At 38.7% G+C, this 24,807-nt stretch overlaps 1 protein-coding gene across 4 annotated transcripts in view; it reads left to right on the top strand.

The window, feature by feature from the left end:
• PRKG1 (protein kinase cGMP-dependent 1) overlaps positions 1-22,365 on the top strand; it is an 893,233-nt gene extending 870,868 nt beyond the window's left edge. For all 4 annotated transcript variants that reach the window (XM_026650906.2, XM_026650905.2, XM_026650908.2 and 1 more), the window contains 7 exons: positions 3,834-3,923; positions 7,281-7,422; positions 10,595-10,758; positions 15,507-15,629; positions 15,726-15,788; positions 17,048-17,114; positions 20,497-22,365. In XM_026650906.2, coding sequence (XP_026506691.1) covers positions 3,834-3,923; positions 7,281-7,422; positions 10,595-10,758; positions 15,507-15,629; positions 15,726-15,788; positions 17,048-17,114; positions 20,497-20,595 — 748 coding nt within the window. In that variant the 3' untranslated portion in view covers positions 20,596-22,365. The remainder of the gene's footprint in view (positions 1-3,833; positions 3,924-7,280; positions 7,423-10,594; positions 10,759-15,506; positions 15,630-15,725; positions 15,789-17,047; positions 17,115-20,496) is intronic.
• Positions 22,366-24,807: the final 2,442 nt, after the last annotated feature.

The following is a 24,807-nucleotide window of genomic DNA, read 5'->3' on the forward strand; positions in this document are numbered from 1 at the left end:
TATTCGAGATTATTGTAAGAGTCTTGGACAGTTGAAAAATCTGACATTCAATAAATATTGCAAAGGTATTGGCAATATTATTTAGCAAATTAGGTAAATTAATAAAACTATTGCCCAAATCATTCTCTCTCTGGTAAAATCCATACACAGGTCTGTGGGGGATGAACTCTCCAGGAGGACACCCTTACAGAGATTTCCCACACACACACATCACTCAGCTGGGGGTGTCTCCTCCCCAGCAAAATATGCTGCAACACCCATCAGAAACCTGGCAGATACTCTGATTCATGGGGAAGCTCTGTGCCTTTCTGGCCTTTGGCAGAACTCCCACTCCCTTGCAGCTCAATTCCACTGGAGATGGGGGCTCAGCAGAAAAGATAATATACCATGGAGCTTTATTATTTACCCAGGTGAACTCCACAGAGCTGGAGCAGAGATGATGTGTCCCTAACATACTCGCTTCTCCCCCTGGCTGTCTAGTCTCATTTCCTACCTCTGTGCAGACCTTGGATGGCAGAGGGGCCTCTGTGAGGTTTAAAAGAAGAGGGAACAGGGGCTGCTGAGCCTTACTTTCACTCTGGAGGAAGGAGAGCTACACACAAAAGATTTCTCTGTGCCTGGATTTAGACCTATAAGAAAAGCAAATACTCTCTCCTAGCATTGAGATGAAATGGAACAATAACTTTGGCAGGGAGTTATCTGTATATTTTTGAAGAGTAGTGATTTAGTTTCCTGTACTCTACGTTAGACGTCAGACAAAGAGAAATGTTTTCTAGTATCTTATCTTACATGAGCATTAAATTACACAGGCTTGAAATGAAAATTGTATATGTATACCTTTTATTAGGGATTGAAGGACCATCTGTTATTGCCTTTGTAATATGTTTATTTCAACCTCATGCTTGATTCATTTGCCACAACAGTTACCGTATGAAGTAAACAAGGTGGCACTATGTAATGCTTCAATTATCTTTACACTTTGCTTTTCTTTCATATTTGATCCACAAAAATGCCTCAGTTATCTAGATTTGAGATAGCACTGAAATTGCAAGTACTCCTTGTAGACTATTACAGGATACAAAATATTTTCTAAAGTTTTTAATGTGCTACCCACTGTCTGAATCAATATACTAATGTAATGGAAGGTGCCATTATATAACAGAGTTAGCAGAACATGACCACTAAAACATAAAGGACATTTTAACATAATTGAAAGAGAACATATTCTCAAGATTAGGAGCCTGATCCTGCAAACTTTTACATGACTAGTACCATTAACCTCAATAGCTAATTAAATATATACTAATCAACTTTTTTCCTTCTTTTTTGTGTGTATTTAATGTTTATGTAAGATAAACAGAAATACTTTCCAGTATCTTATCTTCAGGTCTATGCAGAATACTGGAAAAGAAAGCACTAAAATAAGGCTGTTCATGTAATGAACCATTTGCAAGGCTGCTAAAAGGATGGGTAAACCTAAAGATGTTAAAATTGATCAGAAAATGTTTAGGTAGGTTTATGCTACATACTTCTTATGGTGGCATGTAGAGTATATACTCAGTAGCCCCCCTCCCAACCTCTCCCCCCAGCATGGGTATAAATATCAGAGTAGCTGGTGAGGCATGGCTCAGGCGAGTAGAGTAAAGACATGCCCAAGTACATGCCCTCCATGGCTTTCTACTTGCCCAAGTCATGCCTCCCATCTACATTGATTTTTTTAGCAATATATTATCCCACTCTGGAGCCTTTCCACAGATCTTAACCATAATAAGTAGTTAACTAAATTAGTCTAATTTTGACTGACTATACAAGTTTGTACTGAAGCCTAATAAGTGTCAAAATAAGGTGCAAAATTTACCAGTATTTAAGTGAGGATCTAAAAGATGGGTTCATTTTTCTTTCTTTTAATCTTTTGTGACCACACATGGTACGTTTTAGCTATAGTGAATCAAGACTAATGTTTCACAAGTAGAGGAGCATTTACTGTTTTTAACTGTTTTTTCTGTGGCTATTGGCACTCTTGGAAGCAAGAGACAAGTTACATTGACTCAGGCAGACTTTGCAAGCTTCCTCAAACAGCTCAGCAAGTGCTCCTCAGCCCTGACCTGGATCATAAGCCTCAGACTTTTCCAGTAGAGGTGAAAAGATGAATAGTTATTCCAAAATATATGATAGGGTAATAATGATAACAACAATAGTAATAAAAAAAACTAAGTGACATTGTGCTGTGCACTGTACAAACATAGACCAAAGACAAACTCTGCCCAATTTCGTGATGTAATGTCCGCTAGGGACTATGTTGAGACCAACACATTTCGATGTTACTTAAGCTAGTATTTAACCAAATGCCTCCAAAAATAAAAGACGAATGCACTAAACAACTGCATCATGATCAATCAAGCATCCAGCTAGTCTATCCCTGTCTCATGGCATATGTCACACAACAGCTCCTTGAGAGGTATAACAAAGTATGTTATTTACTTTGAACTGCTCAATTCTGCAACACCTTCTGTTTTCATTGTAGTCACCTGAGATTAATAATGCCCATAATGCTTAAGACATACAGAGCCCTGTGCATGGGTGTAATTGCACAGTCACAGAATATACTACAGAATCCACTCGTTGCTGAAGAATTATGCTCCAGAATCAAACCTTTTGAGATTTTTTAAAATAATGTTCTATATGATGTGGTTGCAAAGAAAACCTTCCAAATGTGAGATCTGAGTGTAAACAGACATAGCAAAGTGTGCTTCTTTCTGCCGAGAGCCTGAAATGATAACTCTCACAGACATAACAATAGTTCTGAGAATAGTTCGCCTCAGTGCTATGGTAACTCTGAAATCTAATGATGGTGATTTAAATGTCAACACTGGGAGCTAATGTACTTATCCAACAAACCCAAACTGTCTCCCAGACCTTAACTTCCCAGGAGTCAAAAACCCCAACGGTCCTCTAGCCATCTGCCAAAACGTACAGCTTCCTCCCAGAAAGATTCTGCAATTCAGCTGCATGTTTTCAGTACAAAGCTCTTCCGCACCTTTAAAATGAAAAATATATGGGCAAAGTAAAATTAATTTAGTTTAATAACAAATGAGATAATACAACAATTTAGAATTCCTTGTATTAGTTTCATATTTAATTAAATAAATAAACTCCATTTATTTAATTTATCTGAAGCTGGTACACAATTTCCAGTCTGCTTCACAAGAATGTTGCAGAAATGTGTAGAAAGGAATGTTTTCCCATAGAATTTAGGTCAAGCCTGACATACAGTACATGCTGAATACATGTTACTTGCCCCAACTATTTTATTAGGCAGATTTTCCCACATATTCAATCATCCTGGATGAGGAAACAAGCATCTTTTGATATTTTTATAAGGTCTATGAAATGTAAAAGCAAATTGTGTTAAATTCTTACATGAACCAAAATTAAGGGGCATTCTTTTGAAATTATTAAATGAAAGGAAGGCTTCAGATCTACATATTGACTCTTTGCTTTGAAGGATAAATGATCTACTCATTTCAAGAAATGGGGTACATATTGTCTTGCCTCTCTTTCAAGTGATCTTGGAAAGCAGCAACGTCAGGCTAAATAGTTAGAAATGTCATGCCCTAAATGTAGTTCCCAGAGTAGTAACATCATCCTCTTATAATACACTTCAACACTAAAATACTGCATCTGTTCTGCTGAAACATTTCAAGTATGATACAACAGAATGAAGACAGTAAGTGATATTCATGGTTAATAAGGCGTGTGAAGTATCACAGGAATACCTTTTACCAAAAAGAATGCTTTAACTTTTATTGCATTTTCTTGTTTGCAAATAATAGACTATACAGGACATTCAAGGACAGCAAATATTTATACATGTTGATGGAAGCCTGTCTAGGTGGCGAGCTTTGGACAATTCTCAGGGACAGGTAAGAAATTTTAGAAACCTTATATCTGAAAGAGAAAATTATATGTCAGTGTGAACTGTAATATTGTATATCTTTATTCCTAGCAGACAATCTCTAACATACATTAAAGGCGAGATCCCTGAGTATCACCAAGCTGTGCTTGGCACAGGACACAGAAAAGGTGGAGAAAGTCTTGTTCCCTCCCCTCTCACCCCCGCCATCCTGGAGATGACCAGGGACTAAAGTGGCCCCTGTCATAATTTGGAGTAACCTAAGGGCTGCTCTAAATTACACTAACTAGGACAGTGATCACTCCACCAGCTGAGGATTATCCTCTGCCACCTTACCATGCCCCCTTCCAGACCCTTCCACTTAACCTGAGCCTCTTAGGATCCATAAAAAGGGAACAGAGCCAGGGGAGAGGATCTGATTTATAGAGTCCTAAATTTCAGGGAGTGTATTCAGAACGGACTTTTACCCAAAACATTTTGGGAGGGGGAATGGGTAAGGGAGACAGAGGAAGGAAGCAAACAAGAGGCGGCAGTAGCCTCCCTTATAACCTTTAGACTAGCCCAACAGTGAGTGCACTCACCTAGGGGATGTGGGAGACCTGGGTTCAATTTCCCTTCCCTGATGTGAAGCTGGAGTTTGAACGTGGGTCTCTCACATAGCAGAGGAGTGCCCTAATCCAAGTTATTGGATACTTTTAACCTTAGTGTGTCTGGCCCAAATCCACAAAGCTACTTAGGCACCTAAACTTGAGACCTAATCAAGTTTAGGTGCCTAAGTCTCTATTTTGGCTCCACTGTGATTCACAAAACTCCTGCTGAACCCCATAGTCACCTAAACTCACTCAGCACCTAAGTTTTCGGAGTAAAAGTTCCCTATGTGCCACCTATATTTCAGCCTGATAACATATGTTGCTGCCTCCCTTTAGGGGTATGTGTACACTGCAATTAAAAACTCATGGCTGGCCTGTGCCAACTGACTCAGGTTCATGGGGCTCAGGCTAAAGAGCTGTTTAACTGAGGTGTAGGTGTTTGGGCTCAGGCTGAAGCCTGAGCTCTGGGACCCCGCGAGAGGGTCCAAGAGCCCAGACTCCAGCCCAAGCGAACATCTACACCACAATTTTACAGCTCTGTGCCCAAAGCACCCCGAGCCCAAGTCAGCTTACAAGGGCCAGCTGCAGGTGTTTACCTGCTGTGTAGACATAGCCTTTGTGGTTCCCTCCATCTGTGTCTCAGTTCCTCATCTGTTAAATGGGGATAATAGTCCCTTACTCCACAGGGGTTGTAAAAAGATAAATTCCTAAATGTTTTTGAAGCACCTCAGACACGTAGTGATGAGTGCCATAGAAAAGCCTATGCGGGAATTAATAATTCTCTCATCGGATCAGGATTTGAAAAGTGTGTAGTCAGTAAGGCATGGGCCAATGAACAATGAGGAGAACACAAGCTGCTCAGGCAACTTTAATTCTGGCATTTCCTAACTTTTGGTTGCTTGACTTTGTAACTTTAATAACGTTCTTTTATCTTAGCTTTTGGGTGTAATATATATATTACATATGAGGGGAGATAACCATGTGATAAACTGTACACAAACACTCTATAAATATATGCACACAATTAGAAATGTAATAGATATGATTAAATTTGTAAATTGAATGTTGTCCTCGGAGTAAACAGGCAATTTAAACATTAAAGGAAAATGGAGCCTAAAACAAATATCAAACTGATATTTTAATTATCTCTAAGAAGTTACTTTTATTATTTTTTATATTCTGCTTCTTCTAAAAATCTGCCTGCTCTCAATATATTTAAAAAGCATTACAATTCCAAAGCTAACAGGTGTCTGGATTTATTCTTTTTTAATTTTTTTTCAGAAGTCTGATCAATTCTTTCATTCTTTTGCTCTTTGAATTGTGGTTTCTACTGCCATCTAGCTTAGGAGCACATTTATTTTAGTTTCAGTTAGTAGAGCTCAAACAATTCTGTTGTCAAAATCTGTGATTTCAAGTAACTATATATTCATTCCAAAAGAGTGGGAAGTGATTCACTTCTTTACATTTGAAATTAACACTTCAAATTGCAAGTAATAGCTTTTTATTTTTGTCTCAGTCTTGAACAGTATCTAACATTAGTCTTTGATCCATTTTAATAGATTTAGTTCAAAACTTATATATTATGTAAATATCAAAGATGTATTATACAAATTTTTCTTTGAATTAAATATTCTTTTTTGTTATGACTTCATATTTATTTCATAATTGTGTCTAATGTAACAATATTTGTGTTAAGTTTGGAACTTTGGTTTAAAACAATGCTTCATATGAATTCAACTAGTGGGTAAAATGCTAACCTCATGAACGAAACCAAACAGAAATGAATTTGCTAATGGCTATTTTCCAATTAGCAGAGGGCTTCCAAACTGTGTATGTATTGTATTGATTAGATCACGTAAAGTGAGTAGATAAGATTGGCTTTTAGTAGGAGAAGGTAAGTGGGTCTCCCTAAGGGTTGCTAACTCTGACTGAAGCTATTCCGGGATCTTTTTTATTGAACATGACCTAATGTCATTTTCTTAAAATATCCTGTTAAAATCTCCTGGATTGCTTTCAATAGTTACTGGGAAATCAATGCCGATTCTGGGAGACTCCAGGCCAATCCTGGAGGGTTGGCAATCCAAGTCTCCCTAATTGTTAATATAGAAGACTAGTTTGGCAGCTAAAGAGTAAATAGCTAACCTACAACTGGATAGTTGGTATTCCCCTGATCAATTTGAGATATTGATATCTTCTCTTTTCCCACCTGAATAAAACATAAGCACAACTTGAACAAAGAAGCTTTCCTTATTTATCTCAAAGCTATAAACTTTCAACAAATTAAACAGACAAAGAGAGAAACATGATTGTATCATATCTATACAGCTATTTCACAGTATGTTTCCTTCTGGCAGCTAAGGAGTGGCTAGAGTAAGATCATAAAATAAGTGAAACTTACCGTCTTGATGCCACAAGTCCTTGAGGTAGTTACAGACAAAATTTTTTGAAAAATATGGTTCATAGCGAAATTGTTTTGAACTATAATTATGTTTTAGGGCTTGATCCTTCAAGGTGAAGTAAGTGGGACTATGCATACGTTTAAGAACTTTGCTGGAATGGGCCAGAGTACTTAGCATCTTGCAAGATTGAGGCCATAAAATCTAGAGTAGTAAATCTATATGGTCTTGCTTCCCTACATAGCAGAGGTTAATTCTTATTAAACTTTATTTCATTGCTGTAATCATAGTGACATGCAATAATGGTACAACCAAATATACAACATTAAATGCAAATATTTTGAATGGCCCCCAGACCTTTTTCCATTTTCTTTTATATAGAGGTTCATTTGAAGATTCTACGACCAGATTTTATACAGCATGTGTGGTGGAAGCTTTTGCCTATCTGCATTCCAAAGGAATAATTTATAGGGACCTCAAGCCAGAAAACCTCATTCTAGATCACCGAGGTTATGCCAAACTGGTGAGTGCTTACAATGTCTTTTTTTCTGTGCAGCAAAAAAATACTACAGTGCCATGTTTACTACACTAGAGTTAAGTCTCCATCACCTTTTCCATCAGAAACTCCTACTCTAAGGAGTTTATAACTCACCCACAAAATAGTACTTCTGTCTGAAACTTAGCATTAAGAGTTGCAGTCCCAGAGCAAATTATTTAGAGGAGAGAACTAGGAAAAATCCATCTAACCATGTTGATGCATACAGGGCAAAAATAGACGTTTACAATAGATGTTTCAATATTTTATTTGGCTGACACTCGTTAATCACTTTTATTTTTTACAGCCTACCGGTGCCAAATTTTTGCAGGCTACGAATGCCTGATGTGAACAAGTTGCTTTGCTTGTTTAAAAAAATGATTTGTTTTATGGAGATATTAATCACATTTTGTTATTTCAAGAAATGATTACTCTCATTAATTGTTTTAAATCCTCAGGCTTGTCCTGCTAAAATGTAGCTAATACAGAATGTTGCTGTAATAAGAGTCTTTTCCTATTTAGTTATATTTTAATATTTTGAAGCCTAAACTTCTAGATGAAGGCCTCAATCCTACAAGCACTTCCGCATGCGCTTAGCTTTGGTACAGGAGTATTCACTTGATTTCAAGTAATGCCCTTAGACTGTTGCTTCGAATTTAGTATAGCCACTCACATGCCTAATGTTAAACATGTTTGAAAGTGATTGCAGGATCAGGCCCTAAGTGATCTGAGAGGCAGGTAAAACAATTGCACTAGTGCCAGAGTTCTTACATAGCTGTGTTACCTGATCTTGTTACTCCCTTTTTGAAATCTTTACATTGGTCATTAGAGAAATTCTACATAACCAAAATGTAGCAATGTGTATTAGGTTTCATATAGATTTGCTTAACAATGTTGGGCAACTAACAGGCAGGGGAAAGGTAACCCAGATTTGTAAAGTTGACCTTCATTTTTGTGCTCATAATTTAGTTAGTGGGCATAAATAATAGCCATTTAGACATTTTAATTACCTGATTTCACCTGCAAACCAGGAAATTAAATAGTCAAATACCATTATTTGCTCCTGCAAAAGCAGAAGCTCGGCTGTAAAGATCTGACTGGCTCTCTGAAAAGTATCGGCCATTAGACATGTGCACATGAATACTAAATATTAAGGACTGAATTATGTCCCTTCATGGACAACTTGCTAGAAGAATGAGGATCCAGAAAGCTTTTCCTTCCTCAGTTAGGCCCCCCACCCCACCCCACACACAAACCTTAATCCCTACCCAGGCAAAGTGTAAGCATAAAATGCTGCAGAGAGTATTGATATGTACTTTAAAAATCTTTTATTTTAGTCAGAAATTATTGATTTGAACCGAGAACATGATATGCAAACACCTGCATAGTAGCATTACTAAAATATTCTTAACCTACTAAAATAAGGGTGTGTTCAGGTTATACGTCAACCAAGCAAATAGCATCCAGGAACACAAAATGTTTGCAAAACTGGACATAGGCAATTCACTTAGACTCCCAATCTGATACCGTGGCAGTAGCAATCACCAGAGTTGCTTGAACTCCCTACTGTAAATAGGAAGGGACAGATGGCAGAACATTCTCTGACAGGAGTCCTTAAATTAGAAATTAATGTCCTTCATCCAACTGTGTCTGGACTTGGTAATCTTCTTAACACACTGCAAGACTCACCTATTTTCTTGGGCTTTTTCCAGGGAAGGGATTTATTAAGTGAAGCTTGTTCTGAGTGTAGCAGAAAATTTAAGAGCTATGGTATTATGGGGTTGTTTTTACTGCATTTTAGTGTGTTTTCAGTTAAATTTTGTGGTTTCACCATGGCCTCCATAAACCAGCTCTGGCATTAAGCTGGAAAACTCTCTTCTGAGGATTCCAGCGTAAATCAGGGATATTCCCAAGTGGTGCAAGGCCATTCTCCCACCCCTGTATCTCCCTGCCGCAGATAGCATGCCAGAGGTGTAACTAGGAGTTAAATGGGTTGTGTCGGGGGTGGAATAGATGTGTACAGAAAGATGCTCACAAGATTTATAGAGAAAACCTCATAGATATAAATGGAATTTAGGAGGTCTCCATAGGCAGCTGCTGCTCAGCACCCATCATTCAACCCAGTAATACAAAAAGATGAATTCTAGTCTGCTTATATTTATTTGTTAATTTATTTAGATTTATCTCCAGCTGTACCTATCAAAATTCTCTAGGTGCTGAGCAGCAGTTAAAAGCACAAAGGCCCAATTCTGAGTTTAGCTTGGCAGAATTTGGGATGCAACAGGTGGCTGTATGCCATTTTGATCCCTCGTCTAAATTATAACAGTTGCTGGGGCTGCTCTAGATTTATGCTTTCCTGCAGTGACACTCTGTGGGTTGTTATAAAAGCCCAAATAACTGGAGCACAGTGCCATCTCCTAGCTGGGTGACAAATTGTTTTACTGTACCACTCTTTCTACTGAGTTAAAGTGAAACCTCAGGGTCTCCCTGGATACTGTCATTTTCAAAGCATAGAACTATGTTCCATTGGTAGCCCCCGATCAAATCCCAATTGATGTGGTTCCATGTGCTAATCAAGGGGAAAAAATATGGCCAAGAGAGATAATATTTTTGTCATTGTTTGCTCTGCCTAAATTGTAGTTCTTGGGAATTGTTCAGATGGCATGAGTTACCATAGGAAAAGGAGAGCAAGCAGACTGCAGGACAGGACCTGTTCATGCTGTTCTGAACTGGTGCTTATCCTTTGATCTGGCCTTAATAAACTGACATGAATAGTTCATTACTCAGACAGGAGTTTGGTATTAAAAGAGGGAAAAAATGTGAGCCATGTGCAAATGTCCAACATCACTTAAATAGGGCAGACATTGCTGCAAGAATTTATTAGAACAGATCTAGTAACCACTAACTACCAAGAGATGTTTGTCACTCTCTCTTCTTACCTCAAGAAAAGCACTTGAGTTTACACTATGAAGGCTAACTCAGGAAAAATGTCACGCTGTGGTTGTGTTTTATTTTGTAACAACCTAGCATGCTCTCGTTTATGATAATATTCCCATGAGGAAACCTTTATTTCTGCTTTGCTTCACTCTAAGAAGAACAGAACACATCACTGAAATGTCCTTTATTTTTCTGCATTGATGGAATTCCTTTCTTTTCACAGGTCGATTTTGGATTTGCAAAGAAAATAGGATTTGGAAAAAAAACATGGACTTTTTGTGGAACTCCAGAGTATGTAGCCCCAGAGATCATCCTGAACAAAGGTCATGACATTTCAGCAGACTACTGGTCACTGGGAATCTTAATGTATGAACTCTTGACTGGCAGGTATGGGCATTGGAACTGGAACTGCTGATAAAAATAGATCAGCAAATTACAGAATATTTCTGCCTTTGTCACTTTGATTAGAACACTGGAAGACTCAGAGCTGGCATCTGTGATGATGACCTACAACAGTCTGAAAACTTTACTGTTAAACCTAATCATTATTACTTTTCCTGTTTCATCACAGTCTGCTTTCATGCAGAGCTCTCAAATGACAAGGAATTTTGTCTCTAGGCAGTTTACAACTTTATCATGAAACACATGTAAAATTATACCCAGCTCTGGCCCTGTCTGATCCCTATCCCTTAAAGCTAACTTCCTCCTATGGGCCAGGACACAGGCATGCCCAGCAATTTGTGTTTCTGAGTCAACAGCTAATGTTACTTCCATTCCTCGCTGAGAACAGCTCATTGGTGGCACGAAGGACAGCGAGCGCCAGAAAAGTTATAATACACAAGCTTTAATATTTCATATTGTGTGGGTCATAAACTACTCCTCCTTTGCCTACCGCTGTCAATAGGAGTTACACACATGGAGAGTTGAGCCATTAACATTGAAATAATGCAGCTTTTTCAAATGAGAGTCTCAGGCAGATAATAGCTTGAGAGTTTGCTGGTATATAGGTATAGCCCAGTTATAGTTATCTAGTGTATTCTGCAGAATCATTTGAACAAGTTTAAAAATGTTTACTTTAGTATCTGTTTTATACATAAAAAGTTACTAATATTTCCATTATTCAGAAATTTATTAGAATGTTCCCATTTACGCAGAGTTCCCTGAAGGATCTAAAAAAACTTATTAAAAACACCAGCAATGAATCATGTTTGGGATAGAAGATGCAGAACAGATTCAACAAGCTAGGTACCAAGTCAGTATTACCATCAGAGATTCTGGGGAGTAAAGTCCCTGAACTATGACAAAAGGTCAAAATTAAGTTTCCATTAAAATCTATAAATAAGATAATTAAAAGGGCGTACCCAGACTCCACTTTAAATGGTACAATTTCTAAGCCCTATGGGCACTCAGAACTGAAAATACACCCCATCAGCACTTGTTGCTAAAAAAAACTGCATCTTTTCAGAGCTGGCAGGATGCATATTGGAAAGCCTGCTGTATTCACCTTTGTCCTCCACCAGCATTTTTATATATGGAGATATACCTATCTCATAGAGCTGGAAGGAACCCTGAAAGGTCATCAAGTCCAGCCCCCTGCCTTCACTAGCAGGACCATGTACTGATTTTCCCCCAGATCCTTAAGTGGCCCCCTCAAGAATTGAACTCACAACCCTGGGTTTAGCAGGCCAATGCTCAAACCACTGAGTTATCCCTCCCAAATCTATACCAACATCATGGCTATACTCTACCCTTATTTTTCCTCAGAATTCCTAATGAGAAAGGTGGAGCTGAATTTGCTGGGGGAGAGGGAGGAGGAGAGAGGTTTGCAATTCAGCCAGTGAGGTGCTAGGGCAGTGGAAGCTAGCAGCATCTGAAAGAGTGGGCAAACCTAATGTGGTACAGCATCTTCCGTTTTTTCCTATTATAGGCAACAGTTTACAACAAAATGACACATGAAGGTTGTCACCTCTTGCCTGTACTCATTAAGCATTTCTCAAGGCATCAGTGCTTGAAGGGCTTCCTTGGCACTGCTGCCTCAGCTCTCCAGCACACAAGGCAGCAATGCCAAGGGAGCTGAATGTGTCCGCACTGAGGCATCAAATCATCAAGCGCAACCTATGTTCAGAGTTCAGTGATGCTCCTTAGTTGTTCAGGATGAGGTTTGAGATATATGACAGGACCCTGCCGCAGGCTGAAGTCATGGAGATCTTTGGAAGTCACAGATTCTGTGACAAAATTGTAGCCTTATACAGGGCCAGTGAGGTTGGAAAATACTCATAATATGCAGGAAGCATGAAGATCACTTTCCCATGGCACCAGTTTTGACCTAATATGGCATCTTAGAATCACATACCACCCTCAGTCTATGTGTTAAATCCCCACTAGCCTACATAGTGTTCTTGCACTCACATTAAGGGTATCCTTTAACATAGATAACTATGCTAAAGGATAACAATGTTGCACTTATTTGTCCACCAATGTAGGTCCCTTTAAAATATCACAAAGCTATCTGAACCAATTTTTGAAACTGAATTTCACACATACTTTCTGTAAACATATATTTCCATGTCAGTTCTAAATTTTGTTACCTGTCACTTTTCAATGCTCTAGATATAGCATTATAGACAAGAAGCAGCTAGCAATTGTTTCATCTTAACTAGACCATTCGTTACTGGGAATATATCTATCAGGTCTACCCTTATTCTTGCTCACTCCAAATTAAGCCTATCCAAGTTTCTTTTTCAGTCCTCATGTAAAACTTTAAATTCAAAGAAATATAACAAATTTGAATCTTACTTTTGGCCACTGAACTTCTATACAGAACATATTCATTTTTAAATACATTGATATTTTCTTACATAACACATGTCCTATAAAAATATTCATACCTTAAATATACAATAACTTAAAAATCTATGCAGAACTACATAATATTTCACAATATTACATGTTTACAAACAATTTTTAAATATTAAGTATTTTAAATATCCCTAGATGACTGTACATCAGAGGAATACATACATTTAGTCTTATAAACTACTCTTGCTGAAGGTACAGAAATTTGTGTACAATATCTCATTACTCAAGGTCTTGCTACTGAAAATACTATTCCCATATATTTCTTTGAAGGCTGTTTAATGTAACTTCAAAATTAATTTACAAAAACCTCTGTATTAAATAATTTCAAAACACACAAAATCTTTCAGATTTGTACTAGCTTTTGAACAAAATTCTGCAATTTCTTCTACCTTTCCAAACCATATGCGGTCTGTTGTTCAATTATAAGTTATAGTCATTCATTTTTGATGTGATGCATAATTTGTGCTGAAAATGTCATCCTGTGTTTGAATATACTGATAAAATATTTCTTTCAACATATCAAACCCTAATCTTCCCTTAAATAATGTGTATTAATTCTGCATTCCACATAAATCTTAGCCTCTGCAATTATCTCTCATAATTACCAATTAAAAACTACATCTATTAGAAACTTTTTTAGACATTAATGGAGTGTTACCATTTTTCCATTTTACTGATTTATTTGTATTTATTATTGAATTGAAGCTCTTTGTTTATTTCACAAAACTGCAATCAAATAATATTTAAGGGACAAATCCTGGTCTTCTGCACAAAGCTCAAGTAATGGACTTTCCACCGGGGCTATCCATGGGGGTTGGAAGGAGTAGAATCATATCATCATCAGGAGCTGTAGAACTATCTGCTGCCCATGTGCACCTTCTATGCAATGATTTTATCCAGAGGATCCACACAGTGACAAACACACTGGCTATACACCCAGCCTCCCCAGCTACAGAGAAAGACACCAAGGATCATAGGGCCCTGGACTGTCCTCAGCATAGCTTTGTTACATTTATCAAAAATACACAATAGCTTCATTATGCCCTTTTCTTCATAAAGTTCCAAAATAGGATGGATATTGTTTGTTATATTGATACTTGTCCAAATTTATCATGCATAATAGTCTAAAGATGTGCAAATAAGTTAGAAAAGACTCTTTGAGAATATAGATTGTACAACACTTCCGTTTGCTAGCTCTATAAAATGCTTTTTTTCTGTAGGATAGTGAAAATTTAACTGTCAAGATGGGTCTGAATCTGCCACTGGTGTTGGATGAATTTCCCCCACGAGACAGGGCTAGATTGTGACTTTAGGCACAGCCCTACGTGGTACGTAAACTGCACTAACCTTGGGAAATATTGTCACTCAGAGAGATACAGCATGGAGTCACAGCTCTTTCTTTGCTTCTTTCTTGTTCTTGGGGGTAATAAGCCAGCAGTAAATTACTTCTCACACTGTGCTGGCTCAGCTATTCTGGCTATTGAGCAAGTGGTCTAACTTTTTCTCGCCCCTTCTCCACTTGCTTCTGGTAGGGAGGAAGCAAGTGAGTTAACCCCACTTACTCCTATGCACCTGACCCCAAGACCTGGGTAACCTGCATTAAGGTGTAAGAGGGGATTTCTTACTCTCTTGTATGGGTTTGTCGTCCAAGTCACAATCTAGCCCAAAGTGAGCAACCTGTTCCATCCATATTTAAGGGCATTTTGTTCACCTATCACTGTACTCTGACATGTATTTGTGCTTTTAAATGAGAGAGTATTTATTCCATCCTCTATCCAGTGCTGTTTGAAAAGCGATTATATAATAAGTCTAGTACAAAAGTAAATCAGGAACCAGGGGACCTGAGATCAGGACTGAGTCCAGCCCCTTGCTTCTTAGGTTGGCAGGACATGGGATCACGGCTGAAACAAAATGTTTAGCCCATTCAAAAGAAGGCCTGCCTTAAATCACTCTTTAATGCCCTCTCCTGGCCAACCCTTGGAGCAACATTGATGAAGTCCAGATAAAACCACGCCCAGAACTCCTTGGCCATAGAAAGGATTACCATGGCATGGACTTTGGAGATGGAAGGAAGCATCCTGGAGAACTTCCTAAAGGATATAAAATAAAATGTTAATAGTCCAGACTTTCAATTTTCCTGAGAGCACAGGATGAGAAATATTATCACTTCTGTAATTTATCTCCTCTGATTTGTTGTATAATAGGATGGTATGAGATTTATTTTTTAAAGACAGACCTTTAACTTTCACTTTCCCCCCTCCTCCCACTTCCTAAAGTCCACCTTTCTCAGGCCCAGATCCCATGAAGACCTATAACATCATATTAAGGGGGATTGACATGATTGAATTTCCAAAGAAGATTGCCAAAAATGCTGCTAATTTAATTAAAAAACTATGCAGGTAAATACTTTAAATACAATAACCTTTATCTTATGAGTAAAGAAATAAGTCCTTCTGAAAAAACATTATTAAACAACTCTGTCACTGTCTTTATAGGGACAATCCATCAGAAAGATTAGGGAACTTGAAAAATGGAGTAAAAGATATCCAAAAGCACAAGTAAGTGTGTTTTACAACTATCAATTACTTTCATATGGAAAAATTGTTCATTTCAGACATAAAACACTTTTCATAACAGTTCTCTAACTTGTTCTTTGGATGTTAGGTTATTTTACATTTGTCATGTTAGGTTTGGATGTTAGGTTATTTTATTTGTCAGCAGTCTTTTCATATTTTGGAGTCTATTCTATCCTTCCTTACGTGGCATATAGGGTGGTATGTTGAGTGAAAGAGCGTTTTTACTTAAATTTGCATCCAAATGGCATTTTGCAATATGAAAAATTAAGTCACCATCAATTTATTTTTAACCCCCTTGTATATGCCACCAGTTTCCAGTCATCTTTTGCTTTTTAACTGTGCCTCTGCCCCTGGGGTTAAGACTGTACTTCCTGTTGATCCTATTCCATTGGCACTGATAATATAGAGCCTCTGACAGATATTTCACTTGCTCTTCTTGGTCTCAGTAGTTCAGTGACGGGTGCAGTCTCCACTCTGCTTGACATATAAATAACAGGTAAAACAGAGCATGGAGTGCTCAGCACCTATTGGAGGGAAAGATTTTGCTTTTCTACTCTGCCCTGTGGACGTGGTGTGAGTCCTTCGCTGCTTCCTCCTTACTCCAGGAGGGTAGCCCCATAGACTGTTCTCCCCCACCTCATCCCCAATCAGTTTAGCTGTACTGGCCAGTATTTCGGGTGGTGGAGCCAAGACTCTATCCACTCTCTGCTTAACTGTTTGAGCAACCCCTTACTCCTATGTAACCTCACCCAAGGTCTGTGGAGGCCACATAAAGGCAGGGGGGCAGTGCTGTGCTACTTTCCCTTATAATCTGTGCAGGCCTGCAGCCTGAGCTACAGTCTGGCTCAGAGGATCTGAATAAAGAACCTTGGGAGTGTGGGACCCACAAAGACCCTGCAGGAGGTAAGAAGAAGCTGTCAGGACACCTGTAGTGAAGACTGGCTAGGTCACATCCTTAGCAGTCAGGAGGATGTCACCTAGTGCAATTTTCAAATCATGTAACTTACACCACCCTTTATATCACCATGAGATTTCTGCACATATTTCAGTCTGAATAAAGAAAAACTTCAAAAATGTATTTCATAAAATCAACAGAAAAATGACAACTATAAATCAGAAGAAAGTGCCTACAAAAATTAAAAATCTGTTTTAAGCTATTTGAATCGTGTTTTGTGTGTTACAGTGATATTTGAGCTGTATATCTAACATTTTGATTTGTCCTAACATTATCCCCTTTCTAGATGGTTTGAGGGCTTTAACTGGGAAGGGTTAAGAAAAGGTACATTGACACCTCCTATAGTACCAAGTGTAAGTACACTTCTTACTTCTGTCCTTGCCAGTCAATCAGGAATAGTTTGCTTTGTGTCATTTGTGTAAAGTTCCAGTATGCCTACACCTTAGTAAAAGTAATAGTAGCATGCAGCAAAACTTGTCTGAAGATACTTGCCAAAGACCAGTAAAAAAAAATAGATCACTTACGACAGATTTTCTTTTATTAACGTCAAATACATTTTGTCTTGTGGCCGAGTCTTCATCAGGAGGCCCTGTGATGAAATGTTCTTTCCAGCAGCTGAAGTGGTGTGAGCCTGTCACTACTGAGTTCTTTCTCTTTGCCTCTTCTCCTTCTGCACCACTTGGTTTTTGATCTCTCCACATTTCCTCTCTTTTTTCACCTCCTCTCTCTGTTCTGTCTTTTTTTTTTCTTTTTGCTCTTCTCTTCGGCTTTCTTCTATGCACTATTTCCCCTTCCATCCCTCTTTGTGCCTCTTTTCAGACATCATATACTATGTGAAGAACTTGTAGACAAGTCAGTTACAGTTAACTGGGAAAGGACTCTAAAGGAAACAGGCTACAATACTAGTTAGTTGCGTTTTGCAGCAGAGTTCATAGGCCAGGGGCGGGCAAACTTTTTGTCCTGAGGGCCGCATCGTGTTTCGGAAATTGTATGGAGGGCTGGTTAGGGGAGGGAGTTGTGGCCCGGGTCCCATCTCCTATCTGCCCCCCCCCCCGGGACTCCTGCCCCATCCAACCCCCGCCCCCCCCGCCCGTTCCCTGACGGCCCCTCTGGGACCTCTGCCCCATCCACACACCCCTTCTCCCTGTCCCCTGACTACCCCTGGAACCCCTGTCCCTGACTGTCCCTTGCCGCCCCATCCAACCCCCCCTTCTTCCTGACTGCCACCCCCCGGGACCCCTGGCCCCTACTCCCCCCCAACCCCTATCCACACCCCCGCCCCCTGACCACCACCCCAAACTCCCCTGCCCTCTATCCAACCCCCTTGCTCCCTGCCCCATTACCACACTGCCTGGAGCACCGGTGGCTGGCGGCGCTGGAGCTACGCCGCTGCCGCCACCACGCAGCACAGAACACCGGGTCAGGCCGGGCTCTGCAGCTGCGCTGCCCCAGGAGCTCACAGCCCCGGCGCCCACAGCATTGCACCGGCGGCAGAGCGAGCGAGCTGAGGCTGCGGGAGAAGGGGGGACAGTGGGGGAGGGGCCGGGGGCGAGCCTCCCGGGCCAGGAGCTCAGGGTCCGGGCAGGACGGTCCCATGGGCCTGATGTGGCCCGCGGGCCGTAGTGTGCCCACCCCTGTCTTAGGCTGATGCCTTTCTGGGAGCTCTTCACCCACAGAGCCTGAAGGGAAGCTGAATATTCAATTTAATCCTTTTCCCATTGTTCATCTTCAGCAACATCAGCATCAGAGTGAAATTTAAGGATTGTTAACAATTTAACAATAAAAATCTTATTTAATTGCACTTTGCGACTCACTTCACCCATAGAGTTGGGCAGCACAGATACATCAGCAGATGTCATGATTCATTGTACCAGGCTGTATGACCTTACTTCAGTCCCAAGTTGTTCCTTCTTTTAACTGTGATAGAGCAGAAGAGACCTGTGCCCTCCCCTCTCTGTATGAGATGGGGAAGATGCAATCACTCAGTGGCTGAAAGGATTCTGTACCAAAAAAATGGTTCAGAGTAAGGGGCACTGCCAGTAAGGTTTAAAATTATATTTACGAACATAAGAATGGCCATACTGGGTCAGACCAAAGGTCCATCTAGCCCAGCATCCTGTCTTCCGACAGTGGCCAATGACAGGTTCCCCAGAGGGAATGAACAGAACAGGTAATCATCAAGTGATCCATGCCCTGTTGCCCATTCCCAGCTTCTAGAAAATAGAGGCTAGGTACACCATCCCTGCCCATCCTGGCTAATAGCCATCGATGGTCCTATCCTCCATTAATTTATCTAGTTCTTTTTTTAACCCTGTTAAACCCTGTGTTCTATTTATTTACTTCTTAAAGATAGTAACAGATATTAAAACTGATTCTTCTTTTTAAAAAAAAAATCTGCTGTTCATTCTGTTTGTTAACTTTCTCTCAGTTTGGCCGATTGCGGCTCCCACTGGCTGCGGTTCGCCGATCCAGGCCAATGGGAGCTGCTGGAAGCAGCGCGGGCCGAGGGATGTACTGGCCGCCGCTTCCAGCAGCTCCCATTGGCCTGGAGCAGCGAACCGCAGCCAGTGGGAGCCGCGATCGGCCAGAGCTGCGGACGCGGCAAGTAAACAAACCGGCCCCGCCCGCCAGGTGCTTTCCCTACACAAGCGGCATCTCAAGTTTGGGAAACACTGCCTTATGTTGTAGTCCTTAGATTGTGTCAGTGCACCCTCCAGATGCTACACTTCAAATAGGGTTGCCAGTATTGGTTGGATGTATTCCTGGAGGTTTCTTTGCGTGACATAATCTGTAATTAAAGATTGATCTTTAATTCCTGGAAACTCCAGGCCAATCCTGGAGGTTGGCAACCCTAACTTTAAATCAACCTGGAAATTGATGCTGGTGCAAAATGTAGCAGGCTGCTTAGCAATCCATCTTTTGGGAGCACAGTGTCCTGGGATCTGTATTGGCTACCTCTTATTTTCCAGGCAGAGTACAAGTATTGGCTTTGCTTTAGAAATAGCTTGGAACCTGCCCTATTAAGAGACAACCCCTCTCCCCGTGCCATACCACCTCAATTGCATCAGTTGAGATACTTAAAATGGCTCTCCTTTCCTATAAAAGGGGAGCTGTCATTGTGAACTTCTTTGGTGGGCCCTGAGCTTTATAATTCACCCCCTCTGTGGTTTAAAATTGGCCGGTCTGTTGGCATACAGGGCATGCTGCAAGGTCCATCTTTTTTACACTAGATTTTTTGTATGGGAAGAGAATGATAATAACTGGTATTTGTGGGAGTGGTTGGACACTGTTGATATGCTTTGATTTTATGGGTGTGATGAAGTACTCTGGGGGGTCTTATTTGATGTTACATCTTTGGTTATTTTCTTGATCTGAGGAAACCACTGGATTTTTTTGCACAACCACAGTTTTTTAATTACATCAAATGCACACAAAGATCAGCATAGTCATTTGTTAATTTTTGTTATACATTGTTTTAGAAAACCTAAATAAATACCCTAGCATTGACAATATTGCCAAGGGACAAATGTATTTGCTCTCCCTCTTCTTTGAAAGCTTTTACTAGTCATATTTAACTAGTGAGCTTTTCCACAGATAAAATGTTTTAGGTTTGTGAATGATGTTAAAAGAGCATTGTTTTGAGACAGGAAAAATGGTCTTTCTAAAGATCCCAAATAGAGATTTTCTTAAAATCAAAAGCAACTGATGCAAACACATTAACTGTTCATTTGATAGGTTGCATCTCCGACGGACACAAGCAATTTCGACAGTTTCCCTGAGGACAATGATGAACCGCCACCTGATGACAACTCAGGATGGGATATAGACTTCTAATGTATTTCTCTTACCTGCTTCTGCCTTGCTGAAGACAGCTTCCTGAGACATGGCTGCCAGCAAAACTGAAGGAATTGGGGAGGATTAGTGCTCGGGGTCACCATGATGCCTTGATTGATGCTGCTACAGTAACTACAGTGGCATTAGGACTTATTGCTTAGATGACAATAGTGCTCTTCACATGTTTTATGTTTGAACTTATAATAGCAGTTGACATGGTGGTCCTGAAGCAAGCCTTTTCACCAGTAAAGAAATATGTTTTCTATCACTGCAATTATCTTGCTATGCTCTAATTATAATTTGAAAGATAATAGTGTAAGATACTCTTAAAGCCAGTATTTTACAGCTAGAATTATCAGTAGGATCAAATAGTAACTTATTATGTACTATAGTTATCTATGGTACAGAATGTGGGGTACTCCCACACTTCAGAGTGAGTTTGTAGGGTCTTTTACTGCAGGCCAGTGTGAATACAAAGGAGGACCACAAAACTATAGGTCAATGAGTTCATGTCAAAGCAGTGCTAAAAGTTGTCCTTTTTTCAAGCAGTATTCATGACAAGACTGAATGTTACCTTTCCTTTTTCTTTCTGACAGATTTTTTAAACTGATACAACAAAAGCACAACTGCTACAGATTCTGTTGAGAACTGTTAAGGCAGGTATGGGTCGGTTTTCGCATACAACTGAGAACATGATGTAACTAACATCTTTATTTTTCTTTTGGTACAATAAATATTTGCATGAAAAAATCATAATTACTCATTCTACATATTAAAAAAACTGTGCTTAAATAACGGTCCTAGAAATAGAATGACAACAACCAACTGGTCTTATTAATTATTAGAAATAAAGACTGATCTTAAAATAACCCTTAGCTTTTAGAACCCAAGGAGGAAAATCTCAGACCCATAACATACTGTATAGGTGCTATGTACGTCTTTCATCTGTGAATATAAATGTTCAGCAGTCAATAAGCATTTCAGAGATATGTAGCAAGAGACATCATCTTTAGTGATGCTCTAAAAACAGAGAATCCTTTAAGTCTCCACATTTGCATCTTCTCTGCTTTTACTCTGCAGTATTTGGGAGCCATCATAGTATTCTTACTTTTCCTGCTTCTTTAAAAATATATCAGTACCGAGGCAGTTTGCAGATGACCTGGCTGTATTTTTTATCACTATATTTCAAAATGTAACTAAACCAATGTTTTCGGTTACAACACAGTATTATAACAATGAATCCTAATACTCTGCCTGGAATAATGGATGGGATTCTGATGGCACACCACATAAATGGAAAACTAATGTGAGAGCAACACAGGTCTACTGCATTTGTGTGAGATCTGCTGGCACATATATTTGCAGTACACAGACACTTCAGTGATTATCCTGAGGTGCTGCAACGGCTATAGCTGCAACGGCTACACCACAAACTGCTATAAAAAAGAGAGGGGAAAAGGATACTATAGGCCTGAATTCTTTTCTCACTTACTTCAACTGCTTTTACATCACTGTAACTCCAGGACATCAATGGAGTCACTCCTGATTTACAATGATGTGAGAAAAAAAATCAAACCTTATTTGCCAACTAATCAGAGATGTGTTAGATTGAATGTAAGTTTACTCCCTCACACTTATAAGAGGCACTAGTTTTCAGAACTTGCAATAGATTTTACCAGGGCCCCATTATATTAATTCGAGCAGCATATGATGCCACATCTGATTATACCATGTTATACAGAGTCAAAATATGTGACTTAATTTGTTGTGCTCCAATGCATGCATGCATATATATATATATATGCCATTAAAAGATCAACATTTCCCACATTTGGTACCACACAGTTATTATGGGTATCTCCTATTCTAAATTTACGGGAAGACTATGGTAATCCCAAATAACTGTGCAGTAACAGTTAGCAGATGTTAAGTTTTTTGTGGTGACCACTGTACATTAGCATATTAATGGCATACATGATTTTTCAAAGCATGGGAATCTAGGATCCGATCTTATCCCATTGAAATCAACAGGAGTTTCACTACTGACTTCAACAGGAGTAGGCCCCTAGTTAAGATTTTGTGGCATTTTTGTCTTTACTCTTAAATACAGGAGAGGCAAATAGTAGGGGATTTATCAATAATACAATGCCTACCATGAATACATTTTAGCAGCTTTTCATATTCATAAGGACATTGGTTTAATAGAGCATTTTAAAGATAACATTGTCAAATAAGTAGAATAATGAATATACCAACATCATGTCTACAATTTGCCAGCAGACTAGAAAGCCTGACTTACCACAGTTCCCTTTAACTAATCTATTTCATTTATTTTTACAGTTACATATAGTAGAATAAGGCAATATCAGCAGCACAACAAAACTGCAAATTACTTCTGCTATTCATTAATCACGTGTGGCATTGCATTAAGATTTGTACACTTTGAAGCAATCATAAAAATAATAATAATTACATCTACCAAGAACTACTTGTATACAACAAGTATACCATATACTTAATTTTAAACATTTAACTTAGGGATTTAAAATACTGTCTGAAAGCAGACACTAGATACTAGGGCTAAAACAGTCTCATAGTCATTAGTAAAAAAAAAAGGGGGAATTCACCTTATTTCTGCATTAAAGCTGGATCCCTCCACCCCCATTGTCTGACATGGAGTGATGTGGCTACATTGGACAGTGAAACTTGTTTAATTTGTTAACTGACTTTTTTGTTATACATAAGAACACGAAGAACAAGAGTTTATCATCTGTCTCAATTCTAAATAGTTATTATGGTATGAGTACTTGGGATTCAACTATCAGTTACAATAAACTGAAGAATTGCCAAGAGAAAAGAGCATCACAATATTTTTTGGGTGAACTGAAAACAAGAATGTTTCAAAATGAGTTTATCAATTACTTTTGTTTGTTCCTATCAGTTTTGTCCCTGTGCCACATACAATAATATCCGAATCCTATGGCATGCAGTGTATTAATACAAATTTATTTTGATATAAATCTTCATTCAACTTTCATCTTCTTTACCACATATATTTTAAATAACTTAAATTATCATATGCATATGAATAACCCCTTCATTTATAATTAATATATTTGATTTACATATATACATTCACATAAATTGATTGCCTCAGTATTTCCACTTGTCTTTTTTTCTTTATGCCTCCTTTATCATATATGGAAAGATGATGTATTTACATAAGGAGAAATCAGCTACCATATTTAAAACAAGTGTGTTAGCATTGGGTTCATAAGATACAGATGATCTGTAGCTCATTACACTGCTGCATTATTCATTAAAAAACTCTTATTTAACAATAGGACCATAAGCAAATATTTATGTAAATAGATATTTTCGTGTTGATATTTTGTGGTACTCATATAACTTTTTATTTGGAGTTCCATGGCATTATTACTTCATTTTTCTTATTTGTAATGTAATGTTTTAGATCAAAGTAGACTTGAATTAATGTCATAATTGTCAGTATTATTGAACTTTGTCAACTGTACTCTTATTCATCTGTTCCATAGTTTAGAACATGATCTAGCTATTTGGCATTGTTGCAAGTGCCTTAAATTCATGGCATCCTATAAAAATACAAATTTGGTGTTATGCTGCATGACAAAGACAAACACACCTCAAAATGTTGTCCTTTCTTAGCTTGCTGCGTTTTACAGTTCTTTCTGCTAACAATTTATAAGCCTTTATTATATAATATTGATGAATTACAGAAATGATGAAGTTGTTCTCTTATTTCTGTTAAATGTACCAGAGCTGTGAATCTGTTAATGAGATACAGCGTCATTTCTGTGAAATGTATAAATGTACGTGCAGGTCAAATTAATATATGACATACTATCAGTCTGTATACAGGTATTCCTGTTTTGCTAAGCTGTGCAGATTTAAAAAACTATAGTGCAGTAAAGTTCTAACATATCATATTTTATAAACTCCATTACAAATGTTCCACACAGACAAATGATTAGCAATTAACTGTAATTTACACCAAACAAAATCACATCTCAACGTGAAACCAATGACTACAAAAGAAATATCTTGTTGCACCACTCAACAAAACAGGATCAGTGCTTTATATGAGCTCTTGTATATGCAAATCATTTCTGAGGCAAGCTCTCAACACACCTAGAAAGCTAAATATTGAAAGTATGTTATTAGTTCTCTTCTTCC

This window comes from Terrapene carolina, unplaced genomic scaffold, assembly GCF_002925995.2.
Source record: "Terrapene carolina triunguis isolate 2854851 unplaced genomic scaffold, T_m_triunguis-2.0 Scaffold95, whole genome shotgun sequence".
NCBI classification, from domain to species: Eukaryota; Metazoa; Chordata; order Testudines; family Emydidae; genus Terrapene; species Terrapene triunguis.